This window comes from Fundulus heteroclitus, unplaced genomic scaffold (assembly GCF_011125445.2).
Source record: "Fundulus heteroclitus isolate FHET01 unplaced genomic scaffold, MU-UCD_Fhet_4.1 scaffold_123, whole genome shotgun sequence".
In the NCBI taxonomy this organism is placed as follows: Eukaryota; Metazoa; Chordata; class Actinopteri; order Cyprinodontiformes; family Fundulidae; genus Fundulus; species Fundulus heteroclitus.
In genome coordinates, this window is record NW_023396535.1 from 57257 (window position 1) to 81336 (window position 24080).

The 24080-nt window shown below is 39.6% G+C and overlaps 1 protein-coding gene across 2 annotated transcripts in view; it reads right to left on the minus strand.

Annotated features, from left to right (window-relative positions):
* Positions 1-24080, minus strand: part of LOC118558329 — a 125071-nt gene that overhangs the window by 38774 nt on the left and 62217 nt on the right. Inside the window, exon 12 of one of the 2 annotated variants that reach the window (XM_036128845.1) lies at positions 6419-6490. In XM_036128845.1, coding sequence (XP_035984738.1) covers positions 6419-6490 — 72 coding nt within the window. Of the gene's footprint in view, positions 1-6418; positions 6491-23445; positions 24014-24080 lie in introns of those variants that run through there. The other variant, XM_036128846.1, reaches the window with a different exon arrangement.

The window sequence follows — 24080 nt, forward strand, 5'->3', positions numbered from 1 at the left end:
CCTGGCGCTCACAGAGTAAAACCGTGGAAAACCATTTCAAAGTTGCAAAATTACAAAAAAATAGATTATTTTTATTATTTTGTTTACAGTTTAACTTGGATTTTATTTACTGCACAGCATAGATTTGCTGTAACCAGGAAACACTGGTTACAGCTCACTCAAGTTATTTTCTAATACAATATATTTTTTGTACAAAATAATGACATTTGTTATAAAGTGAACCATAGCATTCTGTAGGAAAGGATGGAAATACTTTCTGGTCCTTTTTGAACTAATACGCGCACAGAGAAGGATCGGAGAGAGGAGGGAGAGTTCACGGTGAAAACTAACAGCCGTCTTCTGCAGCAGCAGATCAGGACTGCGCTGAAGCTCAAACAGCCACACAGGCTGTCTCAATCAGCAGCCAGCCGGTGCCTGCCTCCCGCCCTGGCGATCTTCCGCTGCCTGTTTCTTCGCCTGGACTGCATCCAGTAAAACCTGCAACATGAGATCTAGAACCGGCGCCGACCTGTGTAGACCCAGCATCAGCCGGTCCAGATCCCACTCCAACCAGAGAAGAATTAAAAAGTGACCAATGTGATGTCAGAGGCGGAGAACTCCACCAGTCAGAGGACTTCAGCGGGGCCTTGCTCAGGGCAAACGTCTGATCACAGAAGCACAACCAAGAAGACATTGAGGCAGAGGAAGGTTTTTTTTTTCTTTCCCCGGGGGGAAAAACCAAAACCAACAACCTCAGCCACTTCCAGCTCCACCAAGAAGCTTGTGAACTCCAGAGTCAGAAGCACTGGGATGACCCAATCAAAAGCCACCTCTGAGGGCGACAGATCCATTCGCACTCTCATCAGCTCCGAGAACCAGAGTTTGACTCTGGTTGTGCCCATGACAAGGAATAACCCAGGCTCTTGGCCCAGAGACAGCCACTGAAAAGCCTGCGGCGTCCACACGGAGCTCCTCCAGCACCACAACACACAGCGGGCTAAACAGCCTCAGCAACTCCTCCGTCTGTCGAGGACAGAGGCCCGAAACGGCTCCGTCATCCTAACGCTCGGGCTCCGCGGGCAGAGTCAGCGCTCCTGTCACCCTTCCGTCGTCAGCACTTCCTGGTTTTGCCAGAAACACAGCATCATCGTCTTTCAGAAGGACCAACCCTCCTATGGCCGTTTCTCATCCCCGCACCACCGGTTCCCTTAAATCCTCTCCCAAGACCTCGTCCTCCTCGGCTCCTTCAGCTCCTCCTCCTCCAGATCAACATATCTCCCCAACACATCCTCCTCGTCCCCTCCAAGGAGCAGTGGCGCCTCCAGAAAAGTTTCATGGGGTGGCCAGGTAGGGCCTCCTAAGCTCCTGGGGTGGCACACTAAAACTAAAAGCCATAATTTCAGGATTTTATTCCACTGTTTATTACACTGGCAGATGGGGTGGACAGTGGGGCGGCCAAGACATGGCATGGGGTGGCTGTGGCTACCCCTGGCTACCCCTTGCCACCCCCTGCTGGCACCATTGCCGAGAAGGACTCAGCACAAGAGCCTCCACGCCTCCCTGGCTCCCCCTAAAGGCCACAGATGAAACAGCAGTGGCAGCCTCTCTGACAAGTCGACCCACTCCAGAGACTGGAGAAAGGGAGCAAGGCCAGCAGGCAGAGCAGGAGATAGCAGGACCATAAAGTCCAGGCGGTTGTTCTCCACATTGTTCCTCCTGTTCTGGAGGTGGGATGAAGCTCAAAGTGAACCCGAAACAATAACACTGACATTATCCTTTCGGTGAGGACATTCAGCATTAGGGGTGGGTATTGCCAAAGAAGTCACGATTCGATTCGAATCACGAGTCACATGCCACGATCCGATTCTATCACGATGCATCACGATACTTGAATTATTGCAATGTATCGCGATGCATTGCAATATTTTCACTGAACACTGTTAGAAAAAAATACAGTCGTTACCAGTGGATGACTGGCTGTGTATGATCTGGATAGTGTCTTCAATTGATACATAACTGAAAGCAACTGAATTCATACATAGCTGTGTTTATTAAGATGACTTTTGGGGGGTATTTCCTTGAAAACGATTACTGTTACTGGACACAAATATTACTATTACTGGAGTGGACACACTGACAAAAAGTGCCTAGGATATATAAAACTTAAAATAACAAAATAAGGATAATTTTGGCTGATGTTCGCCAACCATTCATGCAATTTTATTTATTAATTTTTTAAAATTAATAATCGATACTTGGCGTCAAGAATCGATGCAGTAGATCGCGAAAATTAGAATCGCGATGCATCGTCATGACGATTATTTTGCACACCCCTATTCAGCATGGAACTAATGATGGATTCTCTAGGCCATACTTCCACTAGGTCAGATAATCAGTAAATTATCTGACCTAGTCAAAAATGTTGCTTTTGTTGTGTTGTATTTGTGTTTATTCAACACATTGTTGCCCTATTCACACAGTATTAGTTTTACCTTGGGACCACATGTGATTTTTAATAATTACGCCGTTGTATGCAGACAGATATTAACCAGCTCGCGCTGTCAGGAAAAAGTAACAGTGCGAGGACTGTTGTTGTGCAATGCGATAGACAGGATTATCCTGTCCTGTCAGGATAAGGGCTTCTATTGGAGAAACAGTCCAAATATGCGAATGCACGTTCAAAAATCAAGGTAAAAAGAACGAAACTCACAAAATTTACCAGCAAGCCCAGACGCAGAGTTGACAGCTCTGCTTCTGTCACGCCACTGCAGCGCAACTAATTAATTACATGCAATTCATAGGAAATTCTTAGGTAATACAACCAGAGTAAACAAAGCAGCTGCTGGCTAAAATGATGGCTCCACGTAGAAGAGCAACATCATCAGGCCAAGATTCTGCAGTTTACACTCATCTGCAGACCAGCGGTCAGTCTTTCAGGGATGAAGATGTTCTCATCCTGGATAAGGAAGAACGTTGGTTTGAGAGAAGAGTAAAGAAAGTCATTTTTGTGAAGAGACACCGCCTGTTGTTAAACAGGGGAGAGGACTCTGGGTCCAGTTGTCCCCTTCTTACAATGCTGTTATTGTGAGCTTCTCTCAGCCCTTTGGGAACAACAAGCGTCATCAGAGAACTAATGATGGGTTTTTCAGCTGATGGGCCTCTTTTCCATGTGAGCAAGAAGTTTTGATTGGGTCTATCGCCCCCTGCTGAGGAACTGTGGTAATAACAGCGGTGTGATTTTAACATAAGTAAGATGGACCACAGTCTCCCCTCAGGGGGCGATTAATCTCACACTTTCTAAGTTTATTAGTTTTGGATTTGTTGCTTCTGAAGCATTTACCTGATGAGAGAGCAACAAGTGCATTGCCTGGGTGGGTGGGATCAGTGGGGATGCATCAGGCCCCTCTTTGGACTCGTTCTGCATAAAATGAATCCAAATCCTCTCGACGGCATCCCACAATCCCCTGTGCTGTTCTCACCACCTGTGCTAAATCCCTCATCTCCTGTATTGTGCAGCTCCCATTCCATACAGTTATGCTGAGACATAAAACACATTCTATGGTTACTCTATAGACGCTTTATTTTTATTTTATTTTATGTTTTCTGAAGAGTCCAGTTGTTTTAGGTTTCCTGAGGAAGAATAGCATTGTTGGGCCTTCTTCAATTTGTGGGAGGTGTTCACTGTCCAGGAGAGTTTGGAGGAGATGTGAATGCCCAGAACCCTAATACTACCCACGCGCTCCTCCACCTCCCCCTGTATGTAGAGAGGAGCGTGTTCAGTCCTCCTGGACCTCCTGTAATCTATTATTGCCTTCTTGATCTTCCTCTGGTTCAGGATCAGGTTGTTCCTGGAGCACCACTGGGTCAGATTGCTGACCTCATCTCTGTAGTTGGTCTCATTACTGTTGGAGATGAGACCAACCACAGCGGTGCCATCTGCAAATTTATCTTTTGTGTTTGTGGGGAGGACAGCAGAACAGTCCTGGGTGAAGAATGTAAAGACAGCAGGGCTGAGGACACAACCCTGAGGTGTTCCTGTGTTGAGGATCAGTGGAGCAGATGTTCCCTATCTTCACCATCTGGGATCTGTTGGTGAGGAAGTCACTGATCCAGGAGCAGAGCAAAGTGGATAATCCATGTTTTAGAGCTTCAGAGCCAACATGTCTGGGAGCACGGTGTTGAATGCTGAGCTGAAGTCCATAAAGAGCATCCTCACATGGTGTTGAGCTGCTGCAAATGAGTCAGAGCTGAGTGAAGTGCAAACAATACAGAGTCCTTTCTGGAGCAATTCTCCCTGTAGGCAAACTGCAGGCTGTCCAGCCCTGCAGGGATGGCATCGTTGAAGGACTTTAGGAGGATCCTCTGGAAGAACTTCTTGATGATGGGGGTCAGAGCAACAGGACGGTAATCATTGAGGAAGGTGATGGTTGATGATGACTATGGACCTGCCTGCTTCTGAGCCTGAGACCTGTGGACCTGGTGGTTTCTATTTAGAAGCAGCTCTACACTCATCTTTTTAAAGTCACTGAATTTTAATAATACTAATTACTGTATCAGTGCGTCTTTTAGCAGTTTCATCTCGCTGTGAACCTCTTTGTATAACCTATAATATATAAAAATTGATACCGCTACAAAAAAATGTATAGTTACTTTGACTCGCAAGGACTTTATTTTTTTCTGGACATTGGAGATCAAATTTGAGGCCACAATGTGTGCAGCTGTATGTAGTAGTAAAAGTAAATAAATAGGTTTTTTACATGGTTGTCAGAGCAAGTTTCTAATAGTAGCAAGTTAATTCTGCTGACCCCTAGTGGTAAGATTAAAATTGGTCCACTTTACTTTTTCTTTAGTAAACCATATATCTGTGTTAAATAAGTAAACATCTTTGGTAACAAGCTTTGCTGAAAGGTTCTGAACTATTTGCTGTAAAAATTCTGAATAATTCATTAAAAATCCTTTCAGATAAATCCAGAAAATCTCAGACCTAAAAATGTGGAGAGCAGGAGGTAAAAGTTCAAATCCAGTTTGTTCAAAAGCACAGCTCACTACCTTGAACCAATAACTGGCTAAGATCAGTAGAGGTGGGTGGATCGATCCTAGGATAGATACTATTGATACCAACGCCGTAAATCAGAGTGGTCATCTTCAGCAGCAGTTCATGTTAACTTTCAAAGATATTATATATCATATGTTACTGGAGCCCACAGAGAAAATGTAATTAAGACCTTGAAAGAACCCAGTACATATATCCTATTAAAAAGTGTTATTTAAGATAACATTAGCTAATCCTTTATTCGTCCCACAACGGGGAAATCTATAGGATTAAAGCAACAGGCAGGAGCACACAACACAGACAAAATTACATAAGGATTGAAAGATATAAGAGGTGGATTAGGAAGAAAAAAAAACACTGAACACAAGATTATTATTATTATTATTTAATTGTAATAATAAAATAAAAATCACAAAACCCCAAAAGGTCAACAGTTTCATGATACATCAAGCTTAAATGTTAAAAGTATTGGTATCGGATCGATATCGGCGATACTGCCCCTGTATTTACTTGGTATCGGATAAATTAAAAACTCCCGGTATCGCACACCTCTAAAGATCAGATGATATTAGTTAGTTTCTACTTTGCTGGCAGAAAGTTGTATTTTACATAATGATGATGAGTTTATGTACAATAAAATATAAAATACTTTGGATTATTTTAGTTCTGTTCATAAATTGACCAGTTACTGAATATTGATGTTGAATCTCTTTGTTTCACTATTTACAGTCCACAAATATAACAAAGCTCTATCATATAACTCACTAACTGTATATTTCTGCTCAGATTGTATTTACACTCATTAAATGCAACAGCAAACTGTGCAGCACCAGCTATAAATGAATGTGTTAGTATCACTGACACTTAAACCCAAAGGTCCACTTCCTGGAAAATGGTTCAATAAGGTGTGAAGAGATGTTTTATTTCCTTATGTGGTTCATTTTGTCTTAGCGATGCTGCTGCAGAGACTGCTGGGGTCGATGTTCACCTCCATCTTATTTTTAGTCCTGACAGCAGAATAAGTCACAGAGTCTTTGTCCTGTTTGACCTGCAGCACAGAAACCACAAACTGTTTCAGTTCCATTTGAAAGACTTTCCACTTTCATCTATGTTATCATTTAACATGTTTCCAAACCTTGTGCATAATGGAGCTGTTCAGTCCGCCCCCATTCACATGGTTTTATGGTTTAAAAATAACCCTCCTCTGAGTAATTAGGGAGAAATTGAGATCAGATTATGATACATTTAACAAAGTTGAGTGAAAAGATGAATTAATTTAATCTTCTACCTGAGGCTTAGATTAAATTGTATCCTTCATTGATATTACAACATTAAACAAGCAAATTAAAATGGGACTGTTATAAAATTGCTTATTGGGTCTCTTACCTTTATCTTATTAGACATTCTGTCCTTAAAATGGTCAACAGTGGCATAGGTCACAATGGAATACACCTCATCCTGGGGGAAATGGACAGTAAACCTTTATTTACTGTTATAATAGAGACAATCTGCATCTTTCTAACCACATCAGCTCTTCTGTCTTATTTTATTCTGCTGGATTTGTCTTACTGCTTCCTTTATTTTTATTTACCCAGTAATGTCTCATTGAGAAACATGATGTCTCCTGCCAAGGAGTCTACAGAGCAACATGATGGATAGATTGTTGCCGTGCCAACAGCTCATGCTGGGCAGCTTCTTGTCATACGGCCCCAATGAGGAGCTGCTGAAACTGCAGGACTTTGTCCAGGAAGTTTGATCTACTTTCAAAAGTGCAGCATGAAAGTAAACCACACTAACCAACAGAAGGTTTCATTTTTCTCTCTGCTCTCACGCTATCAAATTAAGTTCCCTGGACTATTAGTTTGTAAAGACGCCTCGAAAAGAGCAAAATACCTTTAGAACAAAAGTATTATTGGATAGCTGAGAGTAAAGCAGAGAAGTTTGCAAAGTGTCATGACTGCAGAAATTGTATAAGGACAAATATCTTATTCCATCAGTCAAGCACAGTAGTGGGGGACTGATAATTTAGGATTTTAGAGATGTCCTCAAAGAACACTGAACAATTTACAGCTATTAACCCAAACTTTAACTCTTCTGTGTACCAGAGTATCCTAAACTCAAATGTGAAGCCATCTGCCTGAAGCTCTAGCTAGAGCTAAACTGGGTAATGTGAGTTTATCGCTCCATGGAGGACATGGAATGACCCCAGTTCCTGCTAACAGTCAACAGAAGGTAAGCAGTTTAAATAAAAAAACAAAATGATAACACATAAACTAATTATTTAACAAACTGTCTATAGGAGAACAAAGCAATCTGGTCTGCAAATGTACAACTCTGAGGAAATTTAAAACTGTTACCTTTGCTTTTAAAACGCCTCAATAGACAGAAATCAGGGATAGAGGGATGGAGAAGGCTTTGGACTAAAAGCCCAGCTAGGTAATTGAACCGGAGACCTGTCCTGTCAAAGACTCTCAGCCTCAGTAAACAGGTGTGTCTGGTTAATCTAAAGAGCTACGCACCACACATTACATTTCTCATTGAGACTAAAACTTGATTCATTTAATGTGGTAAGTCAAGAACATAACAGCTGCTGTATTTCACTGAATTATCAAAATCAACATGTGCTTCTGTCATGAACTACAAAATGGCTGCTGATTAAAACTGTGACAGTTTTTTTTAAATCTCTGACAAGTTTAGAAAAGAGGAAGTAACTGTTCATTTCCTGTAACTTTGCACTTCATGACCGCAAAGACGATGAAGAACCGTCAGACCTGCTTTTAGCAGAACAGATCCACAGAGGTTCTGCAGCCACAGCCCTCCATGCTGCACTGTCCCATCTGGAGCATCAGGGGAGAAATGTGCAGCTGCTTTCTGTGTGGTATGCAATATGCTCACAGGGAATGATGGAATATATGTGAGGAATGATTATTTGCAATTTTCATGTTTTTTTAAGTGTGGGGTACAGACTGGTTGGCAATTTTTAATGTTGTTGTACTTGTTACAAATGATAGCAAAACTTTAATCTATTCTATTTGTTTCAAACTTAATCCCAATTTTCAAACTATTCTTAAAAATATGAAGAATAATTTGATGGTTTTCCTTTGGGGTCTATTAACTATAGGTAATATGTTTGAGCGAGCCAATACTCACATGATAATGACTCTCATGGGCTGAATCTTGATCTTCTAGATAAAAAGAAACCAAATCATTATAATTATTTCCATGAAAACTATTTAATGATCATATTCAACTTCTGTTTTTTTTAACCACTATCAGATGAACCACACTGTGGTTGCTATGGAAACAGCTACTTCTTATTCTGAGAAAAGTTATTTACAGCAGAAAGATCAGTGAGATAAAAATGAACATGAACACAGCTCTGTTTAGAGAAATGAACATAGAGGATGGGCAGTTTATTATAACTAACAAACACAAGTATTTAAACAGTCAGAAGTACTTGACTGTTTTAGAAATATAAAGCAGTCAAAATAAAAATACATGAACAGATAAATAAATAAATGAAAACTAAAAAAGAGCCAGAGCAACCTGGCCAGCATCTGTGGAGGTTAGTTGCCTTTATTGGACATTTCTAAAATAATGTCACATTTGTCCAGAGACATCACGGTTTCCCGGATAGTCGAACAAGAATAGTGCAAACTAGAATGGCAACAACTGCAATACCAATCATTCTAGAAGATGACAATGACCCAGGAGCTTTATTTTAAACTACTTCACTCTAAAAACCCAGCGTAGAACAGCTTAAACATTGGTTCAAATGTAGAGGCCTCAAAATGAGTGAAAAGAAAGCAGTATTATCATTTTGATGCTCACTTGTTGAGCGGCAGAAAAAACAGAAACAGAAAAATGCATTTTGTTAGAAAAAAGCAAGGCCTTAAAATGTGACTTCACGTTCACAAAGAAACCCAAGAAGCTGCAACAACTGACTCACGAAAGTTGCAAGTGACTTTAGGGACAAACAATTGGTGAACAACTCAGATCTTTACATAAATACAATATAATCAAGGAGGATTAAATAATTAATAAAACGACTAAGTAGTGAAATGACTGACTCCGGATTGGTTCTTTTAGACCTACTGTTCATTACATGTGAAGTATGTTCTACTGAACAAATACGTTAGCAAGGCTGGATCTCTGATAGAGATTCTGGTCCTGGACCCAAGGGCCTAATCCGACTTGGGAACCATGTAAGGGCTGCGAATCTAGTAGCGTCAATGGAGTCTGTGCCTTACATATTTTAGAACATATGGTAGGAGAAAAAGTGGGTAAGAGGACACTTTTATTTTAATTCTGGTGATTATTTCAGGACAGTTTCTACATAAGGGGAGAAATGGACCAACAGCCCACCAACAGACAAATAAATCTTTGTGGGCGCATGAACACAAACCTAGTGTCCAACAGTTTTTTTGTCTTTTAATTTTGCTGATCTATACCAGTTTTGGTTCTGGTGAGCTTCAATGAGGTTCTGATTCAGCTAGCTGGATGATACTCCGTATACCTTTGATTTTGGGTAGCTGCTCTCTGCACTCTGTTGTCTATCTGCACTTTTTGAAAAATGTATGACTGTAATTATCCAGTTAAAGGTTGCAGCTGATTATCTTCTTGGACACAGCCCAGACTCTATGATTAAAGAATTATCTGTAGCTTCAGCAATGGATGCAACAAAGAGCCCAATCATAAGAAGCTGTTCTAAACCACATCAGCTGCCCATACTGAGAGGTCTTTTTCACCCTCCATCCTCTAAAGATGTTTTTAGTGTAATGTTGGTCCAATGGTAACTGTTGCTGTGCTGCAGCTTGAACAGATCCTGTTCTCAGTGGATGTTTTAGGAGTGATTCTATCCAGCCAAGCTACAGGTGACAGCGGTCCTTTGGTAGTTTATCAACATCAGTGGTGAGTGTTTTTTAACCTTTAGCTTATTCTGATTGTCTTAATTATGTGAGCTGCTAAACAACATGAGAGTTGACAGAAACCCAGAGGTCAAGTTCTAACAGACTGGAAGAGAGCTGATGTTCAATGTGGGCAGAAAGTTCTAGATTGAGGCTCACTTTGACTTCCACTTGCACTGGACCCCCCTGAAACCTGGCTGGCCCTCCCATATGAGCCAACCAGGAGGGAGGGCCAATCTAACCCCCAAGAAGGGTTTAAGAAGATGAGAAAGAGAGAATGGAGTCTAAAAGAAATATTAGGAACATATGAGGATAGGAGGAAAACAGTAATATAAATAAAACATTGTTTTTATTTTTCCAAAATACAAAACTAAAACATAGAATATAGTAGGTGGATGCTATAGTTAAACACTGATGAGCAAATCTAGTACCTGTTGTGGTGCTGTGATCCTTTTTAACTCTGGTTTTCCTGGGTTTGATAAAAACAGCAGCAAGAACCACCAGCAGCAGGAGAACACAGATCACTGCTCCAAGGATGATGATGGTTCTGTTGGCAGGAACTCCTGTTAAGAGACAGAGAACATGACAGAGAACATGCAATGCAGAAGGTACAACAAATCTGAATGAAAACAAAAATATTGACATATATCACTCGACTTCAAGAAACAAATTATTTTTAGGCTTATAACCAGCAGATGTTCAGTGAATATATTGCAGACTAAAAGCTTACAGGAAGTAAGAAAGGTGTAAGAAGTAAGAAGGCTACAAGTTTATTTAAGGAACCTTTACTACTACAAAATAAATATCACTCTATGAAAGTAATATAATGAATTGTTTTATCTATTAAAAAACAACAGATCTGGTTCCAGTCCAGGCTTCACTCAGATGATAACAACACATCATGATCTAAACAGCCAACTCCATGCAGGGACTTCAGGGTTAAGAAGGACTGATATCAGCAGGTATAAAAGTCAATGAGTTTAGATTACTCACTGCTCATCATGTTTAAATACACATCTGTGTCAAAGCGTCCTCCATCCCAAAGCTGACAGGTGTAACGTCCAGCATCCTCAGCAGTGATGTTGTTGATGATCAGAGAGCAGTTATTGTCCAACCTCAGCCTGGCAGCTCGAGCTGAACTCTGAACTTTTCCTCCATGAACTTCATGTTGACGCTCCATGTTTTCAGCTCTCGTATAAAACCAGTCAACAGTGGAGCATGAGAGAGATGATGAAGGTCTTTTACAGGACAGAACAGCATCATCTCCAGCTCTGTGGTAGATATGGACTCCTTCTCCCCTGATAACTGCAGAGAAAGAATGTTTTATACAACATTTAGCTGTTAATAATATTAGTCTATGTGCTTTTCTGCCAGTTTTCACTTAAAGTATGAAATCTGTTTAAAAATAAACAATAAAAAATCAGTTAATCAGTATCAGTAAAATGATAAAAAACTTTTTTACAAGAATATTTCAATAAAATAATGTATTATAGGTAGGGCTGGGCAAGTTAACGCGTTAATTTCGCGTTAATTCATTAGACTATTAACGGCGATATTTATTTTATCGCGCATTAACGCATGTCAGCTTTCAGTCAGTGTCAGTCAGCAGGCACGCTGACTGCAGCGCGCTGTCTCACGGCAGCCCTCCCGCTCCCCCTCCCCTCTCGTACATGGCTCAGCGGCGCCAGCCAATCAGCACGCAGGCTCAGCCTGGCCCGCGCACTCAGCTCTCACACAAACTTAATACACAAACAGCTGAGAGAGAACGCAGCAGCGAAAAAACATGAACAGAGGAAGTAGCACCGTTCGGCTTTATTTTAATACCGTAAATGAAATCAAGCTGTATGTTTTGTAAAAAGCCGGTTAATTTCAGTGGAAACACAACAAATTTCTCTAAGCACGTGAAAAAACATGAAAACGTCGAGCCCCAGAAACGGAGAGAGGAGACGAAACTTCTCTCATTGCCCCGACAGACCCACAGACTGACGTCTCTGACTGAGGCGTTTCAGTCCTCCAGGGAACATCCAGGTAGATCAGTGGATGGATGGATGGATGGATGGATGGATGGATGTTACTGGAGCCCACACATAACATGTAATTAAGACCTTGAAAGAACCCAGTACATATATTAAAAAGTGTTATTTAAGATAAGATAACATTAGCTAATCCTTTTTTTATCCCACGACGGGGAAATTTATAGGATTAAAGCAACAGGCAGGTGCACACAACACAGACAAAATTACATAAGGATTGAAATATATAAGAGGTGGATTAGCGAAAAAACACTGAACATAACATTATTATTATTATTATTATTAAATTGTAATAATAAAATAAAAACCACAAAACCCAAAAGGTCAACAGTTTCATGATACATCAAGCTTAGGGACTGGCTAATATACAGCAGGTCAAAAAAGGCCATATTTTGGCTGCAGTGCTTGTTCTCTTATGAAGAAAAGATCAACTAGTGCACTAAATTCAATAGATGGGTTGAAAATATCCAGTATAAAATAAGTGCTACAAATGTTACAACACTTTTGTTCATATGGCAGCAGAACATTAAAATAAAAGTGCTCTTTACACTACTTTTGAATTCATTCTTGGAGTTTGTAAATACAATGCGATTAATCGCGATTAATCGCGATTAATCAGGGCGATTAATCGCGATTAAATATTTTAATCGTTGCCCAGCCCTAATTATAGGTCATAATTTGTAACCAAACTACAGAAATCAAGATCTAATTCCAGTTTGACCATTTTATGTCCTTTTCTCATTCGTTGAGAGTTTTTTTCAGATCTGATGATATTGATTTTATTTCATTCTAATGGTTTAATTACTGGTTACACATTTTACTGGCAACCAACATCAGTTATAATCAGTTCAGAAGGAAAATGTGTCAAATTATCCTGAAATTTATTCACAGGAACAGGTCACATGTACAAAAAATAACTTTTAGGATGACCATAAAAATGTGTTATTGTGAAGTATTACTTGTAATAAAACCTCAGTTTATGCTGAAGAACTGTCTGATTTAGTGGCCTTTAATTATATTTTTTAATATTATCTAACCTGGGTACTGACTGAACACATAACCCACAGTCTGAAGTCTCTGTGGACGTTTCTAAGCTTCAGACGCTTTTTTTTGTTTCTTCCTGTTTGGTTTGACTTCCTTCTTTTCATTTTTCTCCTCTAAACAGCAGCTCTGTTTAACCAACACACCAATCACCCTCTACAGTTAATAATAGGAGTGTAACGGTCCACAAACATCAGGATTTAGTAGATTTAGTCAGGGAGCAGTGGGCTGCCTACACTGAGTGGCATCCAGGGATCAATCTGGAGCTAAGGGTCTTTCTCAGGGAGCCATAGTGGCAGTCTGTGGATCTTCCACTCTGAACCCAGAACCTCCAGGACACAAGTGCAACGCTCTGACCACTAAGCCACCAATCCTAGAGCTGTACTGTTCTACCTCTAGTCTTTAATAATGTTTTCTTTCAGCAGGTTAAAAAAGATAAAGAAATTTGGAAAGAACTGAAAACAGAGAGTTCATTGATTCAGTTCAATTTGGGTCTGAAGATCTAAAGCTGATCATTATCTTTATTAAAAATAAAACAGCACACATTTGTACATTATTATTCATCCTAAATTATTCCAAAGTAAATAAAGGAAAAGCCACAAGGCTGAATTATTGTCAGTTTTCACTCTGCTCTCACACGTTTTCATGTCTTTAGTTCCATAAATCTCACTTAGTAGCCTACCGCTGTATGAAAAGACTGGCTTTGATTCATGGAGCTACAACCTTTGTCCTTTTTGCTTTCATGCAGGAAGTTTCAGTGTTTTTGAGCTACAGCAGATAATAAAAGAAGGTTTAAAACTATTTATATACAATACAAAACAATCACAAAAAATTCAAGTCATTTTTGCTTTTTATCTAATTTCCTCAATAAATAAAATACATCCTACCTTCAAACTCAGGTGTGTAGTGAACTTCTATCTTCACTGTGTTTCCCTCAACAAACTGGCAGGTGTATCTTCTGTTGTTGCTGATCTGAAGCTTCACAGTGAGATTAGAATCACAGCCAGTCTGTCCTCCAGACTTGAACCCAACACCTTCACCAAGCAGCTCACTTCCTGTCTCATCCACCCAGAGGAGGCTCTTCTCTGGACAACGACCCAACCATCTGTATCTCACCAGAGAACACTGTAATGTGAAATCTCCATCCTTTGTTGGATCAGTTGGAGATGGAAAAACTAAAAGAAAGTGAAAACGTGTAAGAAGAAACTTTCTCTAAAATAAGAAATTTTAAAAATGCGGCTTTATCCAACGCTGTGAAAAACAGAATAGGAAAAATAAATTAAATTAAATTAAATTAAAAAAAAATACAAAAAAATCCTTAAAGAACTTCAGATGTTGTTTACATGTTACTTTGTGATCTGCAATAATATTGCAGCTCTGAGTAGTTATTAGTTAGAATTATGGATTAAAACAAAAGTTTTGCCTCGCCTTTAGCTCATTCAGGAAGCAGCAGACACCCAACAAAGGTCATTCAACAAAAACACAGTTGGGGGCAGAAATAACATTAAAAACACATTGAGTTTCATTTGATCATTGTTTGATATAAAATAATCAATTCAACTTATTAACTTTTTAAATATCAGATATCTGACTGTAAAGTCAAACTAAGTGTGTGGACTGATGTGTGGTTGAAGCATCACACAGCGCTGAATAAATGATTCATTCTCACTCTGACAGAACAACATTTTAACTTCTGACTGCATCAGATATTCATCAGAACTGCTGATGTCAGAAACATCTGTCCAACACAAGTATTTCACAAAGTTAATCAGAAGGAAAGAGTCTGACAGCGTCAGATCCTTCAAGTCTACAAACTCACTGGTCAAAACACTCAGAAACACACTGCCATCAAAGGTTCTTGAACCAAGTTGACACATGTACTGTCCAGCATCCTCAGCAGTGATGTTGTTGATGATCAGAGAGCATTTACTGTCCACATTTAACCTGGCAGCTCGAGGTGAAGTCTGATCAACTTTTCCATACTGAACCTCCAACAGAGAGCTTGAGCTTGGATCTCTGCCGTAAATCCATTCAACAATGGAGCATGAGGAAGAAGATGAAGGACTGTTACAATGTAGAACAACATCATCTCCATATCTGTGATAGAGATAAAGGAATCCTCCTCTGGTGCCTGCAGCAGAGACAAAGACACATTAAAGTTTTACACACTTCATCCTTCACAAACACAATCATGAAGGTGAAATAATATTTATGTTGTCATTTAATTATTTTGCATGGTGTTTGATTAATTATGTTAATTTCATTATATACAACCCTGGAAAAAAACTATTCAGGACATTATCATGTCAATAATTGGGATTTTATGTTTGAGATAAAATGAAAAAATGTTGAATCCAAATTTTATAAACTTGTTTTTATATATTTGATCAAAACCTGATTGACTAATAAATGCTACACACATGAACTTCTCCAAATACTAAATGTTAATTCTCATATCTCTATAAATTTCACAGTAAACCAAAGTGTCCTTTAATCTGTCTCAGCCTCATTAGAAAGAAAACAGATCTTTACCTTCAAACTGAAGCACAACGATCAGAACCAGTTCCAGAACCAACATCTCCTGTCCTTCTATCAGCTGCTGAACACTGAGAGACTTTTCTCTGCTGCACATCTGAAACTACTGATGTTATTTCCTCTTTGTGGCTGAATTAATGGATGATAAGATCTTCTGTCATTTTCTCTCATCACACTTGTATGATTTTCTTAGAAACTGACAGAAAACCACAAACAGAACGAACTAGTTTCACAAAGTTTAGTCAGAACAAGCATTTAAACTACATTTAATTAATTCACCTTATAACACTCAGATCAACTAAAGTGAGCCATGTTTCAGCTGAAGGGTCTGATTGTGAAGAACATAAAACAGTTTTATTTATAGTTTACATTTTTATGTCCAACATGATGTAATTTCCTCAGCATGAGGCGTCAAAGAGGAACTGTGACGTCTGCTAATGAGCTGCAGTCAGTCCACTAACAGCCAGCAGCTCTGAGACTCTGCAGACAGAGCAGTTAAACCGAGTCAGAACAGAATCCAAACAGGTCAAAATGGACCCCTGACAGCAGAGGGGTCAGACTCAGGCCTGCAGGACAAATATTACCATGAGATAATTTACAGGGTCTAATAGAGCCGGTCCACTGGTAGAAAGACCATTCACAGCTTATACTACAAATCCCAGAATGCTCTGCTGGTGAGCTGAACGACTATGGAGATCCACAAACTCGTCTTCTGCTGACATTTAACAGTGACCTGATGCTACAGCCAGTCCCACAGGCCTGAGATAATACTGAATGTTTGCACTGAAAAAGTATTAAAAAGCTGCTGTTTATTTAATATGTTTTTATTATAATAGTTAAACTAATAAGAGATGATTTCAAACACATTGGAGAACACATGAATCTGTCAGATGCATGTTTGCTGATCGCTCATATGAAACAAACTGTGGAGGGAAACATTAAGCTGCAGTTCAAGGACACAGATTTTGGGACCATATTTGGAGATCTGACCTTTGCAACTGTAATAAAAGATTTCTTAAATTAATCTAATTTGACCCTGATTCCACAGCAGCTGTCTTGTATTCAGTTAATTCCTCAAAGAGTAGCATCCGTTGAGTCTGACTGAGCAGTGATGACCCCTCAGTGTCTGTAGATACAGGTGACAATACTGCTTAGCAGCCTTCCTCTGACTCAATACAAACAGCAGTGGCTGCAAGAGTTCCCAATCCCTTCTCCTATGATAGAAAATGTCAACTGCAGAGAGGAAATGCAGAGTACATGAGAAGCTAAACTAGACTAAAAAATGCTGCCAGACATACTGCAGAGATGAGCTGAAACTAAATGTGCATACACACCATACCCTAAAGATTCAGATATATTACTGAGGAACTGATAAGAAGCTTCCTGCCTTAGAGAACCACTGCAGCATTGACAAAATAATCTGCCTAAGTCATCACACGCAGTGGTGAGGAAAGCAGGCAATGTTCTGAAAACCTGCAGAGCAACAGCATCTGCACTGCAGTGTTTGTACTGACTTTGTTGGACAGATGAAGAGATCTTTCAGACCAAGAGAGGGCCAGCAGCTCCTCACACCTTAGTGGGTTATAGACCTGAGGAGATTCACACAAACCATCTGATGAGCCTTTTTATTATAAGCAATAATTCCTCTCTGACTGGATTACTGTCAAATTAGAAATGGGAGCTATTCTAATTTTGTTTTAGTAACATTTTTGGTTTTTATTTGTAATGTATTTTAGTCACTGAATATATTGAGTTAGTTGATGTTCAGTAAGAACAAAATGTATCCATAAACATAGTGATGACTTTAGAATGCAGACGTTTCTCAGTTGCTCTTCGTATTTAAAAAAAAAAAAAAAAACTGTGCTTTGGCTGAGAAGGACTGTTTAGTTTTATACATTTTAGAACACACGTTTTTACAAAAAGAAAATTTTAATAGAGCAATAAAAAAGAATGAGTGAAAGAGTGTTAAAAATAAAATGTGTTTTGAGTAAATCAAAATGCATGAAAAGCATTTTTAAACCAATGTTATAAACATTAAATCATGCTAACTTTCAATTTTTATTTAAGACAACTTAAAATCATTTAAGTTTTTAAGCAAACTTTTAAGTGCTTGGAAAACTGACCCTGGATCCAGCTAAAAGTTTTTAAATGGGTATTATGGTTGCTGTGTTACATGGTATAAAGAGTCTCAAGTGTTTTTTCTACATAACCAGTAAAGTTATTCTGGCTCTTAAATTTTGTTGGGATTTTTTTCTCAGCAAATTAATGGTGGATCACGACAGTGAGCTGGAGAGGACTGATGATGATGATGATGATGATGATGATGATGATGATGATGAACAGGTCCGTGGGGAAACCAGCACCCAATAGCTGCTTCACACCGCCCTCTGGTGGCCACCTGAAAGAACAACAACACCAGACAACCTGACAGAAGCTTCAGCTCTGTATCAATATCATTCTAACACTTGAGAAATAGATTCTCCAGATCAACCGTAGGTTTCAAAGACTGATGTATGTGAGTTTAAACAGGCAGAAGTGAGTTTTTAGCTGCTTTCTTCCACCAAAGGAATGACAGAATGTTTAGATTTTAGAGACAGAAGCAGAAAACTGATTAGGAAATTTTAAGCTTCGAATAGAAAATAATGACATAAGACTAATTCTAAGTTGTATCGACACAATAAACCTTTGTGTGCATTGCTTTTCTTCTCTGCTCCCTTCTTGGTTGAATTTTTACTTTTTACATTTCTAATCTCTTCGCTAAAACTACAGAGAAGTTGGACGAAACAAACCTTTAAGGACTTTTTCTTCAATGGACTATTTTTTAAGGACTCCTTGCTTGTTATTTTAATCAGATTCTGGCTGAGTTAGATGGAGTGAGACAGGATATCCTCAGAGATGAGAGAGTGGTGATTGGTGCTGATTTCAATGGAAGCGTTGGAGCCAGGAACAGAGGTGATTAAGAAGTATTGGGCAGGTTTGGTATCCAGAACAGGAATGCAGGACAGATGGGGGTAGACTTTGCAAAGAGGATGTAGTGAATACTCTCGTCTAGGAGAGGCAGAAACATAGAGTAACTTATAAGAACAGAGGTATGAGCACACAGGTGGTTTAGCTCTTGTGCAGACAATGGAACTTAAAGAACTCAGTGACTGTAAGGTATTGGTTGGACTCTGATTGGAGGGAGATGAATAGGAGATATGGTGGGTTGGAAAGTGAGGAGGGAGAGAAGGATACCGGTTGGCAAGGCAGAGGAACAGAGATGGGAATGATGTTCAGCTGTAATGACTGGAAACTGAGGACCCAGAATTCAGCCAGACAAGACCAGATATGGTTAAGAAAACAGTTTATCGAGGTAAAGACTGCTGCAGATGGAACGTGAATCAGAGTCCGATCAGGGCAGCGGCAATTAGCTTACTCATGGGGCTGACAGGTGCTCAGTGGTCAAAGGACAGGCACAGAGTCAGAACCGTGATGGCAGAGTCAGGAATGAGGGAAATAGTCTGTGGGCCAGAATCTGTAGGACGCTTCTTTAAGAACTTTCGTATGAACTGTCAAGGGGCAACTTTCTTCCACCAGGATAAGTTGCTACACATAGCAGTGATCTCAAAACACCAATGTTCCCACATTTTCACTTGCACATTAATAAGTTATAGCCGATAAAAAAAATCTAAACTGTGGCGCTCCGGTCCAAGAGGTCAGGTGATTCGATTTTTGCTGCTCAGCCAATCAGATCGCTGTATTGTCAGCTTAGCAAGTTCATCAGTTCATCATGGCTGCGCCCGTAAGATGTTTTTATGCATTTGTTTCCAGACGAAGAAAGCCCAATAATAGCATTTTCTGTTGCCAGTTGGTAGAGATCTTGATGGCAAGAAAAAAGAAATAGCACAGTCCATCCATCATCCATTTTCTAACACGAATCACCTGACCTCTTGGAACGGAGCGCCACAGTTTAGATTTTTTTATCGGCTGTAACTTATTAATGTGCAAGTGAAAACGTGGGAACATTGGTGTTTTGAGATCACTGCTATGTGTAGCAACTTTTCCTGATGGAAGAAAGTTGCCCCCTGACAGTTCATACGAAAAGTCATCCTACAGATTCTGGCTCACAGCCTATCTGGTATACTCTCATTTATAATACAACTTTGGTTGGTTTTTAATGTGATATTTGTGCAGCTGAATAGGATTTTTTTTTAATAAAAAGTCAAAAATGTTGCTTTTGTTGTGTTGTATTTGTGTTTATTCAACACATTGTTGCCCTGTTCACACAGTATTAGTTGTACCTTAGGACCACATGAGATTTGTAATAATTACGCCGCAAGTTCAAAAATCAAGCTAAAAAAACGAAGCTCCTGAAATTTACCAGCAAGTCCAGATGCAGAGTTGACAGCTCTGCTTCTGTCAAACCACTGCAGCGCAACTAATTAATTACATGTAATTCATGGGTAAAACAAGATCCATGCAAATAGAGGATAAGACATTGTGCTGCAGGCAGCCCAGAAACAAAAAATCTGCTAGTAAGCCTAGTGCCTCAAAAAGACGGACAAATATGCGTCTGGGGCATTAAAATCCAGAATATCACCGGCCTTCAGCCAGACCCTACTGTAATCCGTTATTATTGTGTTCTTTCCTTCGTTATTGCAGTTTTCCAGTTTTTGTGTACCTTTGCAAGATTTTGTGTTGTATGCTATGTTTAATTAAAAATCAAACATAATGGAAATTAAACAATAAAATAAAAAAATTATAATATGAGGAAAATAATCAAATTTAATAGCGAGCTAATATAGTTACATTGGGCATGCACAAACGTACCGTTGTGACGTCACGTCCGTATTTCTACGTCCCATCCGGTAATGAAGCGCAGTAGGAACGCCCACACAGCGCTGCAGTTATGCCTTACAGCAAAAACCCGTTACGGCAAAGACTAGTTCTCCCCAACGATCTGGTTCCCCAGCACCAACAGAGTAATTTTGTGTATGCTGTTAATTGTCAGGAGGAGAATGACCAGAGTAAACAAAGCAGCTGCTGGCTAAAAGGATGGCTCCACGTAGAAGAGCAACATCATCAGGCCAAGATTCTGCAGTTTACACTCACCTGCAGACCAGCGGTCAGTCTTTCAGGGATGAAGATGTTCTCATCCTGGATAGGGAAGAACGTTGGTTTGAGAGAAGAGTAAAGGAAGTCATTTTTGTGAAGAGACACCGCCTGTTGTTAAACAGGGGAGAGGACTCTGGGTCCAGTTGTCTCCTTCTTACAATGCTGTTATTGTGAGCTTACTCAACCCTCTGGGAACAACAAGCATCATCAGAGAACTAATGATGGGTTGTTCAGCTGATGGGCCTCTTTTGCATGTGAGCAAGAAATTTTGATTGGGTCTATCGCCCTCTGCTGAGGAACTGTGGTAATAACAGTGGCGTGATTTTAACATATTAAGATGGACCACAGTCTCCCCTCAGGGGGCGATTAATCTCACACTTTCTAAGTTAATTAGTTTTGGATTTGTTGCTTCTGAAGCATTTACCTGATGAGAGAGGGGCATCAAGTGCATTGCCTGGGTGGGTGGGATCAGTGGAGATGCATCAGGCCCCTCTTTGGACTCGTTCTGCATAAAATGAATCCAAATCCTCTAGACGGCATCCCACAATCCCCTGTGCTGTTCTCATCACCTGTGCTAAATTCCTCATCTCCTGTATTGTGCAGCTCCCATTCCATACAGTTATGCTGAGACATAAAACACATTCTATGGTTACTCTATAGACGCTTTATTTTTATTTTATTTTATGTTTTCTGAAGAGTCCAGTTCTTTTAGGTTTCCTGAGGAAGAATAGCATTGTTTGGCCTTCTTCAATAGGTGGGAGGTGTTCACTATCCAGGAGAGTTTGGAGGAGATGTGAATGCCCAGAACCCTAATACTGCCCACGCGCTCCTCCACCTCCCCCTGTATGTAGAGAGGAGCGTGTTCAGTCCTCCTGAACCTCCAGTAATCTATTATTACCTTCTTGATCTTGCTCGTGTTCAGGATCAGGTTGTTCCTGGAGTACCACTGGGTCAGATTGCTGACCTCATCTCTGTAGTTGGTCTCATCACTGTTGGAGATGAGACCAACCACAGCGGTGCCATCTGCAAATTTATCTTTTGTGTTTGTGGGGAGGACAGCAGAACAGTCCTGGGTGAAGAGAGTGAAGACAGCAGGGCTGAGGACACAACCCTGAGGTGTTCCTGTGTTGAGGATCAGTGGAGCAGATGTTCCCTATCTTCACCATCTGGGGTCTGTTGGTGAGGAAGTCACTGATCCAGGAGCAGAGTAAAGTGGATAATCCATGTTTTAGAGCTTCAGAGCCAACATGTCTGGGAGCACGGTGTTGAATGCTGAGCTGAAGTCCATGAAGAGCATCCTCACATGGTGTTGAGCTGCTGCAAATGGGTCAGAGCTGAGTGAAGTGCAAACAATACAGAGTCCTCTGTGGAGCGATTCTTCCTGTAAGGCAAACTGCAGGCTGTCCAGCCCAGCAGGGATGGCATCGTTGAAGGACTTTAGGAGCATCCTCTGGAAGAACTTCATGATGATGGGGGTCAGAGCAACAGGACAGTAATCATTGAAGCAGGTGATGGTTGATGATGACTATGGACCTGCCTCCTTCTGAGCCTGAGACCTGTGGACCTGGTGGTTTCTATTTAGAAGCAGCTCTACACTCATCTTTTTAAAGTGACTGAATTTTAATTATACTAAATATTGTAATTGGGATTTCTTTTAGTAGTTATTTTCTTGTTTTGAAACTCTTTGTATAACCTATAATATATAAAAATTGATACCGCTACAAAAAAATTGATAGTTACTTTGACTCGCAAAGACTTTATTTTTTTTCTGGACATTGGAGATCAAATTTGAGGCCACAATGTGTGCAGCTGTATGTAGTAGTAAAAGTAAATAAATAGGCTTTTTACATGGTTGTCAGAGCAAGTTTCTGATAGTATCAAGTTAATTCTGCTGACCCCTAGTGGTAAGATTAAAATTTGTCCACTTTACTTTTTCTTTAGTAAACCATTTATTTGTTTTGAATAAGTAAACATCTGCAAACTCGTAGCAGTTTTTTTTGTTAAGGTTAATATATCACACCCTCTGTTCCTTTTCAATTCAAACATCATTAATTTTTAAAGGAAATATAATGTTGTTGTACCTCATATTATGCAGGTTTCTTCAGAGAAGCTGTGCAGCTGACAGAGCAACAGTTAAAAGTGAAAACTTGGAGGTTTAGTAACAAGCTTTGCTGAAAGGTTCTGAACTATTTGCTGTAAAAATTCAGAATAAATCATTAAAAATCCTTTCAGATAAATCCAGAAAATCTCAGATCTAAAAATGTGTAGAGCAGGAGGTAAAAGTTCAGATCAAGTTTGTTCAGAAGCACAGCTCACTACCTTGAACCAGTAACTGGCTAAGATCAGTAGAGGTGGGTGGATCGATCCTAGGATAGATACTATCGATACCAACGCAGTAGATCAGAGTGGTCATCTTCAGCAGCAGTTCATGTTAACTTTCAAAGATATTATCTATCATATGTTACTGGAGCCCACAGAGAAAATGTAATTAAGACTTTGAAAGAACCCAGTACATATATCCTATTAAAAAGTGTTATTTAAGATAACATTAGTTAATCCTTTATTCGTCCCACGACGGGGAAAATTATAGGATTAAAGCAACAGGCAGGAGCACACAACACAGACAAAATTACATAAGGATTGAAAGATATAAGAGGTGGATTAGGAAGAAAAAAAAACACTGAACACAAGATTATTATTATTATTATTTAATTGTAATAATAAAATAAAAATCACAAAACCCCGAAAGGTCAACAGTTTCATGATACATCAAGCTTAAATGTTAAAAGTATTGGTATCGGATCGATATCGGCGATACTGCCCCTGTATTTACTTGGTATCGGATCAATTAAAAACTCCCGGTATCGCACACCTCTAAAGATCAGATGATATTAGTTAGTTTCTACTTTGCTGGCAGAAAGTTGTATTTTACATAATGATGATGAGTTTATGTACAATAAAATATAAAATACTTTGGATTATTTTAGTTCTGTTCATAAATTAACCAGTTACTGAATATTGATGTTGAATCTCTTTATTTCACTATTTACAGTCCACATATATAACAAAGCTCTATCATATAACTCACTAACTGTATATTTCTGCTCAGATTGTATTTACACTCATTAAATGCAACAGCAAACTGTGCAGCACCAGCTATAAATGAATGTGTTAGTATCACTGACACTTAAACCCAAAGGTCCACTTCCTGGAAAATGGTTCAATAAGGTGTGTAGAGATGTTTTATTTCCTTATGTGGTTCATTTTGTCTTAGCGATGCTGCTGCAGAGACTGCTGGGGTCGATGTTCACCTCCATCTTATTTTTAGTCCTGACAGCAGAATAAGTCACAGAGTCTTTGTCCTGTTTGACCTGCAGCACAGAAACCACAAACTGTTTCAGTTCCATTTGAAAGACTTTCCACTTTCATCTATGTTAT